This window comes from Lissotriton helveticus, chromosome 11 (assembly GCF_964261635.1).
Source record: "Lissotriton helveticus chromosome 11, aLisHel1.1, whole genome shotgun sequence".
Lineage (NCBI taxonomy): Eukaryota > Metazoa > Chordata > Amphibia > Caudata > Salamandridae > Lissotriton > Lissotriton helveticus.
Genome location: NC_136072.1, coordinates 315,795,174 through 315,817,596, shown reverse-complemented (window position 1 = coordinate 315,817,596; position 22,423 = coordinate 315,795,174). Strand labels below are relative to the sequence as shown.

The 22,423-nt window shown below is 51.2% G+C and overlaps 1 protein-coding gene across 9 annotated transcripts in view; it reads left to right on the top strand.

The window, feature by feature from the left end:
- The window catches only part of SNED1 (sushi, nidogen and EGF like domains 1), a 2,618,914-nt gene that overhangs the window by 1,018,650 nt on the left and 1,577,841 nt on the right, over positions 1-22,423 (top strand). For 5 of the 9 annotated variants that reach the window (XM_078665627.1, XM_078665624.1, XM_078665623.1 and 2 more), the window contains one exon: positions 20,731-20,880. The exons of 2 other annotated variants lie outside the window; for them this stretch is intronic. In XM_078665627.1, coding sequence (XP_078521753.1) covers positions 20,731-20,880 — 150 coding nt within the window. The remainder of the gene's footprint in view (positions 1-20,730; positions 20,881-22,423) is intronic. 2 more of the 9 variants (XM_078665625.1, XM_078665621.1) reach the window with 1 other exon arrangement.

The following is a 22,423-nucleotide window of genomic DNA, read 5'->3' as shown; positions in this document are numbered from 1 at the left end:
AAATTGATCGCCTCCCGCCTTCTTTTACTTATGCCCACCATTGCCCTCCCTGATCAATAGGGTTTCATCCCCCGAAGGGCGACCTCGCACAACCTCCGCACAATTTTCTCGGTATTGCATCAAATTAATCCCAACCTACCGGCCGTGACTGCCCTGCTGGATGCCACAAAGGCGTTTGATATACTGGAGTGGCCCTTCTTATTTTACATTCTGCTGCGCATGGGCTTCAGTGACATCTTTCTGCGCAAGGTCAGACTCCTGTATACTAACCCCTCGGCACGCCTCCGCATCAATGGCCAAGTCTCAGATCCTATTACCATCGCCCAAGACACGCGTCAAGGGTGTCCGTTATCGCCCATGCTTTTTGCTATAGCGATGGAGCCCCTGGCCGCCAGATTGCGGCAGCACCATACCCATAGGGGTATCGGTTTTTCGTCCCGTTCCCTGCTCGTTTTAATGTACGCGGACGACATTACGCTCTATGTCCGTCATTCCCAAGAGAACCTTAGCCCTCTTGTCCGCGAGATCATTCGGTTTTAGTGGGCTGTCGGGCATCCAAGTGAGCTGGAGCAAGTCAGTTCTTTTCCCACAGACTGATGCCACTGTGCCATTCGTACCTGACTTTCCATTTGTGTGAGCTTCCTGCCCCACGCGCTATTTGGGCATCTGGTTTAGTAGGGATCTGGATGAACTGTGGAGATCGAACTTTAATTGTGCGGTGGACTGGCTGGAAACCAGGATTCCATCAAGGAGCCGGCTTCCGACTGTGGAACTGGACACTAGGAGAGTCAAGCTACCCTTGAGCACCGAAATGCTCTCATTACCTCACCCACGGGCTGCGGGTGCATAGGTGCGAAGTCGTGTCGGGTTTCTGCGTTGAAGTCAATGGAGCCTGAAAGAAAAGATGCTGCAGGCGACCAGGAGGAAGATGTCCGGTGCGATCCAAGGGTGGATCGGTGAAGAAGAGGACCTGAAAGCAGAGGGGACAATGTTCAAAGCCACTAGCCAGTGACTGGAGTGGAACCAGGAAGGAACCAGATGTCGTCGTTGCGATCAGGTGACGAGTGGACGCTTGACTCTGCAGCCACGTGGACCAGGAGGTGTCTTCGACAACCAGGATGGAGGCACGAGCTGTCCCACGCAGGATCTCGCTGTCGGCGGTGTCTGTTCCGGAATCGGCATCAACAGGCCTTGGCAAAGGCAACCCACGCGGTGAGTAGAAAAAGCGTCTGGTGCGGACTAGGAGAGTCTGGGGTGCTCCTCTTTTGGAAGGGAGCAAGGGCCAGTCTGGAGCAACCAGACCAGCAGCAAAGATTTCAAGGTTCGTCGTCTAGGAGGTCACTAGCCAGCCGGCAAGTGACTAGACAACGCGTCGAGCAGCAAACAAGCAGAAGGGCCCCACGCAGATCTCGTGGATACTGAAGGGCTGATCTTCGGTGCAGGGGCTGCTCGGGGCTGGGGCTTCTCAATCCCCAAAGCACTTGGTCGAGTTTACCTCGGGAGTCGTGCTGGAAGCGAAGTGCAGTTTCTTTCAAGATGGCCGGTCCCACGTGTCTCGTCGCACCCACGGATCTCAGCTGTGCTGCAGATGTGAGTTGAGGTCGGAGAGGTCTGGGAATCCGGGTCTCGTCGGGCTCTGAAGTCTGGATCCTCGAGGGAAGACGACAAAGGGAAGCCGCTGGATGCTTGATGGTGCCTGCAGTTGCAGGGTGGACACTCCTTGCCCACAAGGGAGATTTCTTCAGTCTTCTGTGGAGCAGAACGTCGAAGTCCAGAGTTTCTTCTTGTAGAGTAGTTCAGGATTAATCTAATTTGGAATGGGACCAGCTCCTACCTTTATCCTGCTAAAGGGGGCTGTACTGGTGACTAGGTCCCTCCCCTGGGTGGGACCAGGAAGGGGGGTGGATACACCCCCTATCCTTTGTCCGGTTTTCGCGCCAGAGCTGGGGCAGGGATGCCCCAGCAACTGGTTTGAACCGGTGTATGCACAGGCCACCTTGTGTGCCCCAGGCATGTCTCATTCCTTTCAGGCCTATCCTATCCAATACACAAAATCCTGTCTGGGGTGGTGCTAGCACCTCCCAAGGCAGGAAACCCTTTGTCCAAGCCTCCCTCGCTGGAAGGACTCCCAGCAGCAGGAGGTCAGACTTGTGTCTGTGGTGGCAGCATCCATTTTGTGATGCCAACTTTAACCGGGGTTCACAGTTACATACATGTCGTGTCCCTCTAGAATGGTGGAATGCTACCCCCGTCGCCAGAATTGGCGAGGGGGTAGTATTCCAATTCGTATGACACCTTACTCAACACGTTTTGATAATGTTATACCAGAGTTAGCATTTAACCGCGAGGTTGATAATGCACTTAAGAGTATATAGTATAGCGTTATCATGGAACAGCTATTAGGACTTGGTTCCGCAAGCTGCAGACGGGCTCAGCTCATGCCAGAGCACCATCTCACATAATTCCAAGCACTCTGCCTTCAGGATTGTTAAGGCCTGCCATAGAAGTGACTGATAGGAGGATATGTATACATTTTAGGGTTAGATATAGGTATACTATATCTACAGCAAAGGGTGATTACACCACCTTGCCCCAGCTGTCGTGCAGCCAGTTGTGTCAGTTTTAGATGGCCAGCCAGGGGTGGCATAATACATGCTTCAGCCCCTGGTAGGCCCTGGGTACACCTATGCCCTGGGCACCTAAGGTACACTGTACAGGGACTGATAAGGTGGCCCAGTACCAATTGGTACATGCACCTAAAGTACATGGTTGTCAATTTAGAGAGAGAACAGGAAGCCTGGGGCCCTGAATAGCAGGATCCCAGGCCAACTAAGTCAAAAACCAGCAAACCACTAGGCAAAACGTTGGTGGCAACCATAGTCAGATATCCACCTTCCTACATAACCCCCCCCAAACGAAAGGAGATAAGGCTATCCTTGACCAGGTAAGCCTATATTGCCTAAGTGGCCATATAAGGAAGAACCAGCACTGGCATGGTTACCCCCTATCTCATGGTCCACTAAGCAATCCCTCACCCTAAGGGTATCTGAGGGTCTCCACCATAGGGAATCTGTACCTGTGGTGTGTTTTGGCAAAGTAAAAGGCTGGTGCTGAGAGGGAGTACTGAAGTGAGGCTCCACTAATGTTGGGCTCAGCTTCCTCCAATCATCATCCACCATATAGGCCTTTCTTTCCACGACTGAGTTGTGTTGAGCTCTCAGGGTCAACCTCTGGCTACCTAAAGCTGGAGGCTGGGTCCCTATGTTTGGCTTACTGGAGGGACAGGTCAGGTCTGGGGCCCTTAGGTCCCAAGTTTGGCTGTGCCCAACAGAGTCCATCTGGGGGCGGTCCCTAACTAAGTTTAAGGGGGATCCCTCAGGAGTTTCTAACTTTTTCACCTTGCTAGGGCTGCTAGCTTTGGTGTCCCTAATCTGCTGATGGGGTTGTTCTATTGGACAGGGGGCCCTTTGGGGCTCCCTGGCCTCCTTGACCTCTGTAGCCCTGGGCTGACTGAGGCAGGGTAGAGAGGGGCAGGTTACCTGCTCCAGACTGGGTCCCACCTTGGAAGGGTCCACTGACATCAGGGGCTCTGCCAGGCTAGGCCTGACTACCTCTGGGGCAGTTTCTTCACAAGGGGTAAGATCAGTTCCCTGAGGAGGCTGATCCTTTCCTATTGTCTGGTGGGAGGGAGATTTCTCTTCCTCCTCAATGCTCTCTGTTTGTGTGGAGTGATCCATAGTTTCAGGCTTCACAACACAGGAATCAGTTTGAATTTGGGCTGTGGCCATCACAGCCCCACCAACCTTTTCAGGAAGGGACTCGGTTTGGGTATGGGCTGTTACCATCACAGCCCTGCTAGCCTTTTCAGGGAAGGAATCTGTTTGAGATTGGGCTGAGCCTGGCACAGCCCTCCTAACCTGTTCAGGAAGATTTACCATTTTAGAATGGTTTTCTTGCTCTACCTCAGCCCAGGCTGAGATCTCTAAATCATTCCCCAGTAGGCAATCTACAGGCAAGTTTGATGACACTGCCACTCTCTTGGGGCCAGTGACACCTCCCCAGCTGAGATTTACCACTGCCATGGAATGATTTTTCTGCACTCCATCAAGGTTTGTCATCTGGTATGTGGCACCAGGTGTAAGTTGCCTTGAGGGGACTAGGCTCTCAGTCACCATAGTGATGCTAGCCCCTGTGTTTCTATAGGCCTCCACTTTCAGACCATTGATGAGGGGCTCCTGTCTGTATTTGCCGAAAGTGTTGGGACAATCAGTGAAGTTGGCAAACCCCATGCCATTTTCACAGACAAGAGTATCTGAGTTAGGGGGCCTGGGTAGGCCAGAGTCCCCAGGAACTCCCAAAGTAAAACCACCCAAATTCTTGGGGGCACTCCCACCACCTGGGGGATTACTACTAGTAGTAACAGGAGGCTTGGGAGTGTTACTTGGGGGTATGTTCTCCTTATTGTGGTTCTTTGGGCAACTGCTGTCAGTTTTCCAATGACCTACCTGTTTGCAGGCATGGCAATAAGGTTTCCTCTGGGTAGAGGAAGTGTCTTGGGACCCACCCCCATTCTTGGAGTTTTGGGGCCCTAGGGAAGTCTTCTCTGTAGATTTATCCCCACCGTTCTCTTGAGGCTTGGTAGTCTCTTTCTTTTGGTCACCACCCTGATTCTTAGGCCTAATCCTGGTTCTGACCCATTTGTCTGCCCTCTTACCCAATTCTTGTGGAGAGGTCAGATCAGAGTCCACCAGGTGCTGGTGCAAAAGCTGGTTTTGACAGTTATTTAAGATTTGCTCTCTCATTATGAGATTGTACAATCCTGTGTAATTAGTAACTTTACTACCCAGTAACCAGCCTTCCAAAGCCTTAGTGGCACAATCAACAAAGTCAGTCCAATATTGAGCCTACGTTTTCTGGGTGTCTCTGAACATCAACCTGTACTGTTCAGTTGTTAAGCCAAACCCATCAATCAGTGCAGTTTTCAAGACTTGGTAATCATTAGCATCCTCATCTCTAACAGTGAGGAGCTTGTCTCTACCTTTACCTTCAAAGGAGAGCCACAATATAGCTGCCCACTGACTCTGGGGTACCTGCTGTACTTTGCAGGCTCTCTCCAAAGCAGTTATCCATTTGTGGATATCATCTCCTGTCTTATAGGAGGGCACTATTTTACTCAGGTGTCTATTATCAAAACTCCTGTCTCTATCCCTAGGGATAGTGCTGCCGCCAGTGGGGACTACCCCACTCAACTGTTGCTCTCTAGCAAAGGCAAGCTTCTCTTTGGCAAGGGCAAGTTCTTCCCTTTGGATCCTCAGATTAACTTCCTTCATCTTTGCTTCATGCTCTCTCCTCTGAGGGGAAGTCATTCTCCTCTGAGCAGATGCATGAGAGTGCACAGATCTATTGGAGTCCCTAGAAGGAGATCTATCTCTCCTAACCCCAAAGTTAGGCCTGCTAAGGTCAGGGGTCCCCCAGTTCCTTCCCTATGTAGGTCTAAGTTGGCCCTTGCAAGTCTGCTGACTAAAGGTTGCCCATTGTCTGCCTCATCCTCAGATACATCCCCTTCTTGCCTTTCTTCATTCTCTGCTTCAGGGAGGTTGGAGTCTGGATCACCAGGAGTACCTTCTAAGGGGGGCATGCTCCCATCTGGATTAGAGGGACCTGGGTTAGAGGCCTTTCTAGCATCATATGTCTCTAAGAGACCTAACAGAAAAGGAGTGGTAGGGTTGGAACCCTGTTTCAATTTCCTGGAGGTACACAATTGTCTCATCTCCTGGAAACTGAGAGCTGCATATCTGGAAAGGACCTGTGGAGGATCACTAACCACTAGGGAGTCTCTGAAGTCTCTCCATGGGTAGACATGCTTTCTAGTGAGGTGTAAGTGAAGCACCTACCTACACTTTGGGTTTTCCTACTGATCCCTTGCTAAGAGTTGTAGTCAGAGTGTGCTAGGCCCTTTCTACTACAACAGCTGGTTCAGTAGAACTCAGAGTATTTCTAAGCTTGTTATATGTACCTATAGTACCTTATGTGATCTTTCAAATGATATTTCAAGATTATACGTGGTAAAAACAACTGCAAGCTCAAATCCCAACCGCTGCACACCAATGTGAGAAGTTGGCCTGATATATGATGTTCACTAGTTTTAGTGACCACCTTGTATCAGTCCAAACAACCCTTATGGTGATTGGTTGTAAGTCAACCTTATAAACCAGCTATCCTAATGGTAGCGTGGACAAAGCAGTCTTAGGCTAAACTCTTTTGGCATGTGAAGCCAGCTGTTTTACCACAATATAACCCCTTGAATACCAGATGAAAGGACACCACACAGGTTGTTATGAAAATAAACAATATATTTATTAATAACAAACACCTCTGAACTCTTTATGAGATCAGAGGGCTAAGCACATGACAATCTCTTAGGAAAAATACGACAAGTTGCGCAAAATTACAATGGTGCCCTAGGGGCACGGCAAACCATATACTAAGTAAATGGAATGTGAGAGTCGATAGAAGAAATGGAGCTGTCCAGAGGCTGCAGGACCGCTGGGACTACGCTATCCTAACCTTAGGTAAGTAATAGGAGGCCCACGGGACGCGGGTGCAGAGTGTGAACTCACACGCGAGATGCGTAACAACGTCTATGGACAGTACAGTTCAAGCAAAATGTAAGTACGGACAATCCTGACTAGTTAGGACTAAAACGACTGTGGAACTGGACACTAGGAGAGTCAAGCTACCCTTGAGCACCGAAATGCTCTCGTTACCTCACCCACGGGCGCATAGGTGCGAAGTCGTGTCGGGTTTCTGCGTTGAAGTCAATGGAGCCTGAAAGAAAAGATGCTGCAGGCGACCAGGAGGAAGATGTCCGGTGCGATCCAAGGGTGGATCGGTGAAGAAGAGGACCTGAAAGCAGAGGGGACAATGTTCAAAGCCACTAGCCAGTGACTGGAGTGAAACCAGGAAGGAACCAGATGTCATCGTTGCGATCAGGTGACGAGTGGACGCTTGACTCTGCAGCTACATGGACCAGGAGGTGTCTTCGACGACCAGGATGGAGGCTCGAGCTGTCCCACGCAGGCTCGAGCTGTCGGCGGTGTCTGTTCCGGAATCGGCGTCAACAGGCCTTGGCAAAGGCAACCCACACGGTGAGTAGAAAAAGCGTCTGGTGCGTACTAGGAGAGTCCGGGGTGCTCCTCTTTTGGAAGGGAGCAAGGGCCAGTCTGAAGCAACCAGACCAGCAGCAAAGATTTCAAGGTTCGTCGTCTAGGAGGTCACTAGCCAGCCGGCAAGTGACCAGACAACGCGTCGAGCAGCAAACAAGCAGAAGGGCCCCACGCAGATCTCGTGGGTACTGGAGGACTGATCTTCGGTGCAGGGGCTGCTCGGGGGTGGGGCTTCTCAATCCTCCAAGCACTTGGTCGAGTTTACCTTGGGAGTCGTGCTGGAAGCGAAGTGCAGTTTCTTTCAAGATGGCCGGTCCCACATGTCTCGTCGCACCCATGGATCTCAGCTGTGCTGCAGATGTGAGTTGAGGTTGGAGAGGTCTGGGAATCCTGGTCTCGTCGGGCTCTGAAGTCTGGATCCTCGAGGGAAGACGACAAAGGGAAGCCACTGGACGCTTGATGGTGCCTGCAGTTGCAGGGTGGACACTCCTTGCCCACAAGGGAGATTTCTTCAGTCTTCTGTGGAGCTGAACGTCGAAGTCCAGAGTTTCTTCTTGTAGAGTAGTTCAGGATTAATCTAATTTGGAATGGGACCAGCTCCTACCTTTATCCTGCTAAAGGGGGCTGTACTGGTGACTAGGTCCCTCCCCTGGGTGGGACCAGGAAGGGGGGTGGTTACACCCCCTATCCTTTGTCCGGTTTTCGCACCAGAGCTGGGGCAGGGATGCCCCAGCAACTGGTTTGAACCGGTGTATGCACAGGGCACCTTGTGTGCCCCAGGCATGTCTCATTCCTTTCAGGCCTATCCTACCCAATACACAAAATCCTGTCTGGGGTGGTGCTAGCACCTCCCAAGGCAGGAAACCCTTTGTCCAAGCCTCCCTCGCTGGAAGGACTCCCAGCAGCAGGAGGTCAGACTTGTGTCTGTGGTGGCAGCATCCATTTTGTGATGCCAAGGCTCGAGTTAACTTTAACCGAGGTTCACAGTTACATACATGTTGTGTCCCTCTAGAAGGGTGGAATGCTACCCCCGTCGTCAGAATTGGCGAGGGGGTGGTATTCCAATTCGTATGACACCTTACTCGACATGTTTTGATAATGTTATACCAGAGTTAGCATTTAACCGCGAGGTTGATAATGCACTTAAGAGTATATGGTATAGCGTTATCATGGAACAGCTATTAGGACTTGGTTCCGCAAGCTGCAGACGAGCTCAGCTCATGCCAGAGCACCATTTCACATAATTCCAAGCACTCTGCCTTCAGGATTGTTAAGGCCTGCCATAGGAGTGACTGATAGGAGCATATGTGTCCATTTTAGGGTTAGATATAGGTATACTATATCTACAGCAAAGGGTGATTACACCACCTTGCCCCTGCTGTCGTGCAGCCAGTTGTGTCAGTTTTAGATGGCCAGCCAGGGGTGGCATAATACATGATTCAGCCCCTGGTAGGCCCTGGGTACACCTATGCCCTGGGCACCTAAGGTACACTGTACAGGGACTGATAAGATGGCCCAGTACCAATTGGTAAATGCACCTAAAGTACATGGTTGTCAATTTAGAGAGAGAACAGGAAGCCTGGGGCCCTGAATAGCAGGATCCCAGGCCAACTAAGTCAAAAACCATCAAAACACTAGGCAAAAAGTTGGGGGTAACCATAGTCAGATATCCACCTTCCTACAGGCCTGGTCTGGCCTGCGTCGGCTATCTGGCATCCCCCTGCTCTCTGCTAACTCCGTGCCCATAGTTATTCTATCGGATTTTCCTTCACTTCAGACCTCCAGCATGTCCAGGAGTGCAAAGCGCTTGGGCCTGACGACGGTGGGGGACCTCTATCCGGAGAACACCTTCTATGCGCTCCCTGATTTATTTATTTATTTATTCATTAATCTTTTCATTATTTTAAAACACAAACAAGACAAAAGAAAGGGGTTAATGCAAATAGCAGGCAGTCCAATTTCTGAGTTAAGATAAGACTTGACAATTATGCAGCAATTCACAAGGCATATAAACCCCAGTCAATTCTGATGCTATCATGTCCAGCCCATCAATCAATCCATGGTCGCGCCTGGATACAGGTTCATAATTCCTAAGCAATGCCCCTTTGCTAGTCCCACACAATAATCATCAACTCCCATCCCCCCACCCCTGCCGCTGGCGCTGTTGTGCAGGTAATAAGTGCTGCGAAGATACTATTAATGTGTGTAATGTACTGATGGGTCATCGTGCGCTCTATATTAGTATTCCCCATAACCTCCTATGCTTCAGGGGCCTCCCACTGCGCTAATTCCTCTCAGTCCGGATGGAGCCGCTCATGTCTGCCCATCTCCCGCCGAGGACACTGAACACGAATCAGCCTCCCTGTCTAGTATCCGGAGTTCCACCACCAGGGCATCCCATGCCCGTGCCGCTTCTAGCGCTTTATTATTATGGGACCTATGCGCCTGCTGCATTCTGATGGAACTCTCACTTCCCGCCCATTGAAGTAACGCTGCCTTCCACCTAACATAGCTAGGGCCAACCGCTGCCTTCCAATGCAATGTTATTTCCCTCTTGGCTAAGATGAGGCCTAAATCCATAAACTTACTAGTTATCTTATTTTTACTAGTATGTGGGAACCAGAGCAGCAGGCACGCCCCCTTGTCCGTATCAATCTGCCGCTCAGTCACCCTACAGAGCGCCCCGGTCACCTCCTCCCAGTATGTGCCTAGCCAAGGGCAGTCCCATAGCATGTGGTTTAGATCCGCCCCCTCAGTTCGGCATCGGGGGCATGTCGCTGTGTCAATTCGGAAAAATTGGTTAATTTTAGCTGGTGTGAGGTATGCCCTATGTAACAAAGGATTGGATCAACTGGAACCTAGCATTCCTAGTACCCTTCCACGCCCTTCGAACTATCTGTGACCAGGCCATCTCCGGGATGTCCCTCTCCAGGACCGCCGCCCATTGCTCCCGCAATCTTTGTAGCGGGGTAAGCCCATCCCCTAACATTCGTTTATACAGGCAGGTAATCGCCTTATATGTACCCGCTGCCATCACCACATATTGACATGCTCCGCTTAGTGGGGATTCAGAAAGGCCAGCACCCCAATATTTCTGCAGAGCGGCATTCAAGGCTGCGTGCATCAGGAAGTTACTCCGCGGCAGGCCAAAGGATTCTTGCAACGTACTGTATGGCAACAGTGCTCCGTCTGCGTACAGGTCACCCACCACCTGCAGGCCCAGTTCCTCCCACTCTGCCAGACCAGACCAATCGCCCCCATGCGGCAGGGCTGTGCACATGCCGAGTGGTATCTCGGGTGCATAAGGCCTCAGCACTCCAATTCTGCTGTGGAACCGTTTCCAACAATATCGACGGGTATTCTCCGCCATGGATAAATCAGCAATCCTCAGTCTCTGCTGCATTATCCCAAACGATAACACATGTCTCGGTACATCCGGTGCAGTCTCCCTCTCCGGGCCTCTGAACTCCAGCGCAACCGCCTGAGTGAGGACTCGGAACTGCGCAGCTAGATAGTACAACTCAAAATCTGGAGTAGCAAGGCCTCCCTCCTCCCGCGCCCTCATCAGCGTTTCCAATGCTACTCTACGCCGACCCGCACCCCAAATAAAGCCGCCCACTGCTCACCGGACTTGACGGAAGAATGCCGCCGGTATTGGCAAGGTCCAAAAAAAGTACAGAAGGCGCGGAAGCGCTACCATCTTCAGGAGCGCGACCCGCCCCATCACCGACAACGGCAGAGACCCCCAGAATCGCATGCTCCTTCTTAAACCCCTCATCGTTTTCTCGATATTACCCTTAAATAGATCCTCCTGTGTATGGTACACCTGCCTTCCTAAATAAGGAAGGCATCGCGGCTCCCACTCTAGATCGGGCAGTAACACCAGCGGGGCACATGAGTGAGTGAGTGAGGGAGGATTTGTAGAGCGCAACTTAGCCCATAGGCATCAAGGCGCATAAGATGGTACAGCTGTATGAGATAAGAAGAGGTGCAGCAGCTACAAGTAGGCTTCAGAGAAGAGCCAGGTCTTTAATGCTTTGCGGAAGAGCGAATGGGATGTTTGATCCTTGAGCTCAGCTGGAAGCATGTTCCACAGTCTCGGGGTGAGGGAGAAGAAGGCCCTCCCTCCCCATCTGGCCTTAGCGACTCGGGGAACGGAGAGAAGATTCTTACTGGGCGAGCGGAGGACCCTACCAGGGGCATAGAGGGACACAAGGGACCTAATATCTTCGGCTCCAAACCCATGCAAAGCACAGTGAGTGAGGCACAGGACTTTAAAATTAATCCTGGCCTGCATTGGAAGCCAATGCAGATCTCTCGTGATTAAGGATCCAGAGGAGCGCCTAGGGGCATCAACCACAAACCTGGCTGCCGCATTCTGCACTATTTGAAGGCACTTGATACTGGGAAAACACAGGTCTTGGCCCAGTTAACCCGCAGGCCCGATATGTCCCCAAAACGGCCGAGGAGGTTGCGCGCCCCACTCAGGGCGTCCCCCGCGTCATTCAAGAACATAATGAGGTCATCCGCGTAGAGAGAGATATCGTGTTCGCGGCCTCTGAGCTGCAGGCCCCGGTACGCTCCTCCCATCCTCGCACGCGCAGCCAGTTGCTCCACCGCAAGCGGAGAAAGCGGGCAGCCCTGTCTAGTGCCCCGCCCCACGGGGTAGGAGGAGGAAACAGCCCTCCCCACCCGAACTCTAGCAGTTGCCGACGAGTACAGGATTTTAGTCCACTGAACATATCCAGCCCCAAGCACAAACGCCGTCATAACAGAGAACAGATAGGGCCACTCCAGGCTATCAAATGCCGTAGCAATATCAACCGGGAGCACCACTGACTGTCCCAGCCCTCCACGCCCCGCATCCAAGACCCCCAGCAGCCTACGGACACTACAAGCAGTATTGCGCGTCGGGATAAAACCAGCCTGGTCCGCATGCATCAGCCTCGTCATTAGTGGAAGGAGCCTAGTAGCGAGCACACGGCTCAGTATTTTATAATCCGTGGTAAGCATGGAGAGAGGCCTATACACTGCCGGGTCAGTCCCCGATTTCCCAGGCTTAAGAAGCGGAATTATGATGGCCTCCCTAGTAGACTCCGGTAACTTCCCCATCTCCCGAGCCTCCCGGTACATCACCAGTAATCTCGGAGCCAGTATGTCCATGTAGGCCAAGTAGAATTCAATAGGCAAGCCGCCGCTCCCAGGCATTTTATTACGCGCTAATTGCTTAATGGTGCACCGGATCTCAGCCAGTGTAACATCTTGCCCAATTGCGTCTGCCTCGTCCTCCTCTATCGCGGGTAAATCTAAGACCTCCAGTAACGCCTGCGTTTCGGCCTCACCAGTCTGCAAGTGGCTGGTGTAAATGTTCGCATAAAAGGAGCGAAACAACTCATTGATACGACTTTGTTGATACTCCAGTCGTCCAGCGGGGGAGGCCAGTGCCAGAATAGGTACGCACCTAGGGGCGGGGTCCGCAAGCCAAGCCAATAAAGTGCCCACCTTGTCCCATTCCGCATGTGCGCGAACCATGAAGGCCTTGTGGTCAAAGCACCGGAGTCGCTCCACCCCTTCCGCTACCAACTCCTTCCGAGCCTGCACTTCCTCACGTGTCCCAGAGCCGTCCGAATGAGCCCTCTCAGCTTTGCGCAGGGCCAACTCAGCCTTCTCGACTCCCTGCAGGAGCAATTTCCTAACCCCCACCCACTTGGCGATACAGATCCCGCGGACCACCACCTTAAAAGCGTCCCACTCTAGGGCCACCGTCGAAGCAGTGCCCGTATTTTCTGCAAAGTAATGCTCTACCCCTTTGCTCAGCTCCGTGTGGAAGACCGGATCCTCCAACATCTCCGGGCGAAGCCTCCACTGAGGGATTCTAGGGCGTTCCTCCATCCAACAGAAGTTCACCAACAGCGGATTATGGTCTGATATGGTGCGCGTCAAGTACTCGCTGCTGACCGCCAGGGAGGCCGGACCAGAACTACAGAAAACTACGTCTAGTCGAACATGGAGTTCATGCAAGGCCGAATAATAGGAATAATCCCTGTCCGTCGGATGCAACGCCCGCCAAATGTCAATGAGTCCCCAATTGTCCTGCAAGTGAGTGCGAACTCCAGCCAGTTTATTAATGGGGCAATGGAGGATGGGATCTATCCATGTTCACATCAGCAATGGAGTTGAAGTCGCCCCCCCATCAAGATCGGTACCGTGAAATAATCGGCGAGACCAAAGGACAATGTCTCCAAGAAGGACGCCTGTTCAACATTAGGAGCATAGACACTGCAGAGGGTCACCTCGCGGCCATATAAGCGGCCTCTCACCGCAACATAGGGGCCACCCGGGTCTACCAAGTGATCTATCATTTGAAATGGGACCCCAGCCCGAATCCAGATCAGCGCCCCCGCGCAAAGGCCGAATAAGTGGTATAGTAAAGCTGCCCACGCCACCTACGCTGCAGGGCCTGCCCCTCAGATTTAGTAAGGTGCGTCTCCTGTAGGAAGGCCACCTGTACTCCCCTATGGACCAAATATGAGTGTATCCGAAATCTGCGATGCATGGAGTGCAATCCCCGAACATTCCAGGTTATACGTTTCAGGTCAGGAGCCGGACCCATAGGAGCAATGCAAGAACCCGCTTAAAGCAGCCCGCCTCCCCCAGCTGCCAAGCAGTGTCATCAATATACAAAAATACCACTATTAATAATACCAGTTCGACCATTAGGCGCATCAGGAGGCAATATCCCCCAAACAAACCAATTCCAACCCCCAACCGACTCACACCCCCCACTGAACCTCCCACCCCCCCAAGAACAGGCACCAACATAGTGAATCTCATCCAAACTGCCCCAACTGCACTCCCCATGCAAAATCAAGGCAAACTAAGCATTACCATCCGGTGGGGGTTGGATAGGGCCTAGGTCACAATCTGCTATGAATCAAAAGACACCATCTAAGGCCGCCCCCAGAATCCCCCGAATCATCCTGCCTCCCAGGACCCCCCGGATCCCTTCACCATTCCCCGCCCCCACTTCGACCTCATTCACTCACAAAACAGGCACTCAACACCCCCGATATAAATCATGTCTGCTGTCTCCATTCAACCAATACCAACATTGCAACACTATTACTTAAAACCAAATTCCCATCCCCACAAACACTCCAACATCTACTCATCCAAAAATCCGTCAGCTGTCCCAGGGGTGATCGACGGTAGTCTCTAATCATCTGATACTGAGGATCCCCCTCCGATTGTTTCTTTCCACTTCCATGTTCAGACGCCTCCGACGCAGTCTGTAGCAATTCCCCAGAGATCGCCACTACCGCATCCAGGGCTCCCTTGCGTTCCATGGCTGTTTGCGAGGTCGATGGTTACTGCGATCTGCGAGTCTCAGAGTTACTGACCAGCTCACGCGCCTCCACCTCCTGGCCATCCTTTCCTGCTTTATAGGACTCCAACCATTCCCAGGCCTCTTCAGGCGTATCATGAAAATGGGTCTTACCGTCCAATACTATGCGTAGTTTGGCTGGGAAAAATAGGGAATATTGAATCCCTTCCGCCCGCAGTTCTTTCTTCACAGCTTGGAAGGACATACGGCGCCGCTGCGTGTCAAACGAGTAGTCCGGAAAGAGAGTGACGTTGTTGTTGCCCACTTGGAAGGGGCCATCACTGCGGGCCTTCGGGAGAAGCAGGTCGCGATCCGGAAAGTGCAGCAACCGCGCCACCACCGGTCTTGGAGGGCGGCCCTGTACCGGCGGTCTAGCCGGGACCCAGTGCGACCGCTCCAGGGTGTAGAAATTCGAAAGTCCCTCAGGGGCCACGACAGTCCGGAGCCAAGTCTCTAAGTATGCCACCATGTCCGACCCCTCTATTTTCTCAGGCAGGCCCACCACGCGGATGTTATTGAGTCTGTTTCGGCCTTCCGCTTCCTCAGCTCGCCGCCCCAATACTGTGATACGATCCAAGACCCCCTCCAGTGACGCAGATAGTGCATTCTGTGCGGGGCCAACCTCCTGAAGTATAGTTTTAGTCTGCTTGACACGATCTACGAGTTTCGAGTGATCTGCACGCAATAGGCCTAATCCCGTCGCAACTTGCGCAATATCCTGCTGGAGAGCAGTGCGAGTGTCCGTGATGGCCACCAAGATTTTGTCTAATTGCTGTTGAATACCCATGTTCTGTGGCAATTCCTGCTCAGTCTTGTCCTCGTGAGGCGGGGATTCAGCGTCCGGCGGCATCGGGTCCCCCTCCTTCCGACCTCCGGGCTTGCCCATGGCCGCAGCTGGCAATGCACTCCAATCCTGCACCCCCGCGCACTCACACCCACTGTGCAGTCCTGCTAAGTTTCACCTCCCGTGCGTCTTATTCATCCCCCTCGGGTGCAAGGTCTCTCTGCTATCGCCCATCCATTTGTGTCCACACCGGTGGGGCCCGCTCCGCAGCTTCACCACCGCTAGCCCCTCGCTCAGTGGGCTGGTTTGGGCGCGCACCCAACCTATCTGTGGTGCAGATAGTAGCAGTCCGCCACCACTAGGAGACCACTCTTCCTCCAGAAAGTCTCCGCACCTCTATTCGGGGGCCGTCACAGGCTCTTCCTCCTTTACGCCCCTTTGCAACTGCTGCTCAGTCTGCGCACCGCTCCTCAGGGCAGTCCAGTGTCATCACCGACCTATCCATCCCTCCATCCACAACATACCGACGCAGCTCCAATATTGTGGGGGGTGGGGGTCCGTCACCCTCCAACCTGCGCAGCTTGATCTCCGTTTCGTTGGGGCAGGGGGGGCTCCCGCCAGGGTGCTCGTCCGCCGCTCAGCCCGCCTCGCCCAGCAAGATTTCCAATCCCCACCAGCTCTGCCGCCTCAGTGGGAAGCTGCCTGTTAAGGGCAGGGGCCGTCAGTAGAAAGTCTCAGATGTGCTTCGCTGCATTCACCGGGGGTGCCTCAGTACCATCTACAGGGCTCATCTCAAGGAGAGCCGATCAGTGTAGGCCGCAGCGAGTGGGCTCCACACTTTAGGACATCCGTCTGCCTCCACCTTCACCGGCGCACCCCCAGCTCGTGGACCGCCGCGTCATCCACCTCAGTCCCTGCCAGTACCTCTGCCGCGCCGGGGGTCCAGTTACTACCAACGCGGGAGGGTGTCTCCCAGTGCCCCCATCCTCTCCCGGTACACTCCTTGCTGGGGATGCGTTCCAGAGGCGCGAACGGTGCACAGCCGTCCGCGGTCACCGAGCTGCAACACACCTCTGGGCCCACCTCAATCTCCAGAGGCCGGAGGAGCCGCACACGATCCTCGGCGTTTGGGCGCTCCTATTTTCCCAGTCGAGGCGCCGCTCCTTCTCGCAGTAGCACCACATTGTCTCCCCCGCCGTTAAAGGGTGCCAGCGCTTCTCAGGCGGCCGAGATCCCAGCCGCAGGTCCGCGCTCCCACACAATGGCGTCACAGCCAAGCCCAGCCGAAACCGAAACTTGGGGTCAGCGCCATTTTAGTCTTGGCGGTGGCCGGCACCCCCGCTCCGTCTCGCGGCCAGTGCGACCCTTTCTCGCTCTTCCCTGGGCAAGTCTCGGTGCCCCTCTTCGCTAGACCGCCTCCCGCTCCTATAGCACCGTTTGGGGGGTCAGGAGGCATCCATTACAGGAGAAATACGGGGGATCAGGCGCGGAGCTCAGCGCTCACACAGCCTTCCCAATCGGCACCTAAGCCACGCCCCCCTTCTATGCGCTCCCTGATGCCTCGGGCCACTGGACACTCTCCTATTTTATCAGCTGCGCGCCACGTGCCGGAAGCTGCATCCCACTTTTCCTCAACCCCCACCTAACATGCCGGCTCTGGATTTCATCTACACCTCCTCGTCCCCGCACAAATTAGTCACCAAACAATATGCCCTCACTCTAGCGCCCGCCCCCATTTCCTCTGATCGTGCTCGGGAGGCATGGGGTGCTGATCTAGGCGCTGACGTCTCGCCAGCCGACTGGCTCTATTGCTGTAATCAGACAAAGAAGTTGTCACCGAACTACCGGCTTCGTTTGATCCATTTCAAGTACTTGCATAGGCTCTACCGCACCCTGGTGCAGCTCCATAGGCTCGGGCTCACTCCCGGAGACAATTGTGTGCGTTGCGCTGCTCCTGCTGCTGATTTCGCTCATCTTGCTTGGCTTTGTCCTAGGGTCTCGGAGTTATGGCTGGCGGTGTGTTCTGCCATTTCTGACATTGATGGCGCTACAGTGCGCCCTGATCCACCTCTGTGCCTTCTTGGTTTTGTCAAGTTCTGCCCTGACGTCTCCCGCCATCTGTTCGCGATGCTGCTGGTCCTTGCTAGGCATAGGGTGGCCATGTGTTGGGGTCACAGGCCAGCTCCCAAGGTTGAGAGTTGGCTGCAGGACGCCTCTCGGTGCCAGACTCTCCTGTCGGAGTTCTGGGATTTAATGCCTGCTAGGTCCCGACCTGTTGACATCTGGAGCCCATTGATTACCTACCTCCTTTCCCGTTCCCACCCTAGTGGCGCTGCCTCTCCCGTGCTCCCCGCCGGCCTTGGGTCCGCAGCGGCCGCCGGTGCTGGTCAGTGACTGCCTCTCCCCCTTGCAGTTGGCGCTCCCCACCCCTTTTTCCTTAGCCCTTCATTGCTGACAACGCTCTGTCTGTGTTTCCCCACTAGGGAGGGACCTTGATGAGATGGAACTGTGACATTCTCCTCATGATTATTTTCTGTGCTGTAAGTTGATGCCTAGGTGTAGTGGAACGCTTCACCTGCTTTCTGTTTTGTATATTGCACTGCGATGTTGCGCGATGTACTGTGTCTGCCTTGATTTTTTTCAATAAAGGTATTAAAAAAATTAAATCAAAATAATAATAAAAAAAAGATCTCTGCTTATAAACCAGCCTGGCAGTCGGACTGGACTGTTCCCATTGGGCGCAGGGTCAAGACTGATTTGCATATTTCCTGGGTCCACACTGGAATGGCATGGTGAGCAAAAAAACAATGGATTTAGGCCCAGATCTCTGTACTGGGGTGAATGTATGACATTGTTCTGCATTCTGTCCATCAATTGTTCTTTTTGCATTTGTCACCCCAAGTGGGACGGGTATGCCCAGACGTGGGTCCCGTGCTATCTATGCCACTAGAGTCAAGCTATCTTGGCTGATGAGGGCTGAAATCCCAAAACCGGTCCTAGAATGCTTGTTTCCAGTCCAGGGAGGACCAGGAATGGCAGTTCGGGTTGGACTGTCCCCATTGGGCGCAGGGTCAAGACTGATTTGCGTATGGCTGAGGCCAAACTGGAATGGCATGGTGAGCAAAAAAATGATGGATTTAGGCCCAGATCTCTGTACTGGGGTGAATGTATGACATTGTTCTGCATTCTGTCCATCAATTGTTCTTTTTGCATTACACCCGAGTGGGATGGGTATGCCTAGACGTGGGTCCCCTGCTCTCCATGCCACTGGAGTCAAGCTATCCTGGCTGATGAGGGCTGAAAGCCCTAACCGGTCCTAGGATGCTTGTTTTCAGTCCAGGGATGACCTGGCCTGGCAGTTCGGGCTGGACTGTTCCCATTAGGCGCAGGGTCAAGACTGATTTGTATATGCCTGGTTCCAAACTGGAATGGCATGGTGAGCTTAAAAACAATGGATTTAGGCCCAGATCTCCGTACTGGGGGGAATGTATGACATTGTTCTGCATTCTGTCCTTTAATTGTTCTTTTTGCGTATAAACTGCGTCGAGCCAACCCACTCACACTAGGTGTAGTGTGTGAGGATCCAGTAATGAAGCATGCCACAGATGGTACTGGTGATTTAGGATACCACTAAAATATCTAATATATGACAGGATCCCACTAATTGACATAGGTTTGTATCCTACAAGTATCTAAAGATGTGTTAGGTCCCCACAACTGATCTTTTGGAATTAAAGGATCATGACAGAAATGGTTAACTCTCCTTTGTGTAATTCCTTGTTTGAATTTAGGAGGCTGTGGGTTCCCCTTCCATTGCTTCTCACTCCCCTCTTTATTGTCATATACGAAAGAAAGGGAGCTCTACCTGTGGAGGTACAAATGAGTAAAACGCAGTGTACATATGGCAGACTAAAACATGCATTTGCAATGCAGTAGGTCTTGCATTTGCAAGAGTTTGAGCCATTGGCAGTGTAAATGACATTGCCTTTTTTTTCTTTATGTGTTTTTAAAACCTGCAAGCAGTGCGTAAATACACACTTTGTACTTATAGTCGTTGCTTACAATAGCAAGGCTGGCAGTAAAAGAGGCGCAATTATTTCCAGCATTGCTTCTCGTAGGCAATGACTATAGGTACAATGTGCGTGTTTACGTATCTCTTGCAGGTTATCAAAACCCATAAATAAAAAGCATTGTCATTTACAATGCCAATAGCTCAAATTCTGTGTTTTTAAAACCTGCAAGCAGTGCGTAAATACACACTTTGTACTTATAGTCGTTGCTTACAATAGCAAGGCTGGCAGTAAAAGAGGCGCAATTATTTCCAGCATTGCTTCTCATAGGCAATGACTATAGGTACAATGTGCGTGTTTACGTATCTCTTGCAGGTTATCAAAACCCATAAATAAAAAGCATTGTCATTTACAATGCCAATAGCTCAAATTCTCACAAATGCGAGACCTATTCCATGGCAAAAGCTTGTTCTTAGAAACGTGTATGACTCTTCTGAAATAGTACACTCGAAATTTACTTTATTGCCATTAAATGGGAATATGACTTGACACTCTGTGGAGAACCAACAGATAAGATAGGCATTTAACATTGTATCTAAGGGCATATCTGCAACTAAATAATTTACAATTGCACGCATTTCATTTGTATAGTCATCAACTTTGTCTGCCTAATGATGTATACCAAGAATTTGTAACAATAACTGTTTTTGCAGAGTGCAAAGCACTCGGTTGAATCTGCATACCATGTTAATAGTGCGTTGGGACTAACAGAGGCAGGCAACGGGTGAGTGCTGGTGGTGGGGGTGGATTTGCAGTGTGAGGTCTTGGCATCAGCCCCCTGCTGTTAGAAACGCACAGCTGTGTTTGTGCGTGGACAGTGGGGGAGGGCTCTGAACACGAGGCGGGAAGGGGAAAGCCAAAAAAACAAAGAGGCAGCGAAGGAAGGGAAAGTTAAGGCGGCCGTAATATAAATGCCGCTCAAAACATAGATCGTGGCGTCCATAAAGCCCTGCTGATAGACAAATGGAGGAAAAGGAAAAAAGACTGTGCAGGAATGAAAATATATTAAAAACAGAGAAATACCACAGTAACAGGGGCAGTCGCCTTGGCGGGTCCAAAACGTCCAACAAAAGCAGGTCTTTAAGAAGCACACTAACAGAAGCCAATAAAAAAGATAGGAGGTTTTTCATCCACACATGCCAGGTACAGCATGCCTCGCAGAGCAGTGCATGAGCGCTGTGCTAGGCTCAACCTAAAAATGAGCGCTACATAACTGATGCAGTGTAAAGTTGCATAGTTAAGCTAATGCAGGGAAGAGATTGGTGCCTTTGTGGCAATAAATTAACTGTTTTGCCTTTTTGTGTCTCTCTGTCTGTATCTCCTCAGTAAGGCCGGGTCCATGCAGCTCCAGACCGTGTCGCAATGGGGGATCTTGCAAGGAATCCCATGGAGAGTACTACTGCTCCTGCCCGTATCGCTTTACTGGACAGCACTGTGAGATAGGTATTGGCATATACCCAACTAAAAGTTCAGTGTGTGAGTGAACATAGCCATTATGTTTAGACCTTCATATATTGGAATGTATCAGGAAAGCGGAGATGATTCAAGGAAATTCTGTTAGAGGATATGGCCCAATCCATATGAAACAGTTTTCCTTCAACATCCAATGCTTTGTGGAGCATCACGTTGTGCAATAATTTTGCTTGTGTTACTCTTCTTGATCCTCTGTCATTATCTCCTTGTAGCTAACTCCCCATCCTGATTCGAGGGTTACCAGACTACTCCATTTCTCTAATGACACACTTTTCCAAGCTTGGGCCTTCATTTTTGCTAACATTTTTAATATGGCATTTTCATTCATTTGTTCATATACTGAAGACAGGAAACCTTCAGTTGACCCAGAAAACGACTAAGGAGGACAGAGATTGGCAACTGCAGGCCTGCCGGAATGATTTAATTTGAGAGATATTGAATAGGATCATTTATAAAGTAAATATTCGTGTTACAATCTGAATAAAATGGTTTATCAGTGGCATAGCAGCAGAGTCGCACATGGAAAAATTCATATCAAACCAATATAATAGGGTTGTGGTTCCTACAATATATTTGTATATTTTGTTCTTTCACTTCGGTGTTAGGTTCTAAATCAAAGGCAATGGCATGCATCCTCCTGGGTAAGATTCTTTCAATTGCTACCAGTAAAGCTTGAGATGGTCTGCTTGGTGTTTGGATTCTTCACCTACAGCCCAAAATTATTATTGCACTAAACTCCAGAAATGTGTGAGGACAGATACTTCAGAGCGCCTGCCTATTTTTCTCGGTTAAAACTTGATGTCTTTGAATTAGTGGAGATCAAATATTTCATGACCACGTACCATAATGTTTTCTTCTTGTTTGTTATACTCTGCCAGCAATCTAGTCCTTTTACATTAAAAAGGTTTTTACATTTCTTTTTTTACTTCCACGATGACCCTGCAGTTTAGGTGAAAATCTCCTTGAGACCGTGAATTCCAAACAGTGCTTTTCTGTTTTCTTGTGCTCACACTTCAAGTGGCAAAGTGAGAATACAGTATAACAAATAAGTCTGGTCTTTTTGTTTTTAGGTTGATGTATCCCTTTAAAACAACTGACATTTAGTCAATTTCAGCATAGGTCTGGCTCCATCCCTGTTGTGAGCAATACTTGTAACTTTACATTCCCTCCTCCTTAAATACACCCCCTACCGCCCACCCCCTACCAGCTCCCCCTCTCCCTCGAGAGCTAGACCCATTCGAGGCCAGTTACGGAAGCCCAGGGCCTCTTCAAATGCCTTGGGTATTTTCCCCAGCCCCCCACAGTTACCTGCAGCAGGCACATGGGTCTTCGAGTGATGCAAGAGGGAGAAGAGTGAGAGGAGAGAAGGGGAGAGTATGGGTGGATGGAATGAGAAAAACAGAGCGGTTGGTTTTAGCATTTTTGTCAGGGGCGCATCTGCGTCTCAACCAGGCCCTGGATTCCCATATAAGACCAACTTGAAACGCATTGAAATCTTATCAAAGTGCAAGTTACAAAAATAACTGATATAAAATCTTAACCAGTC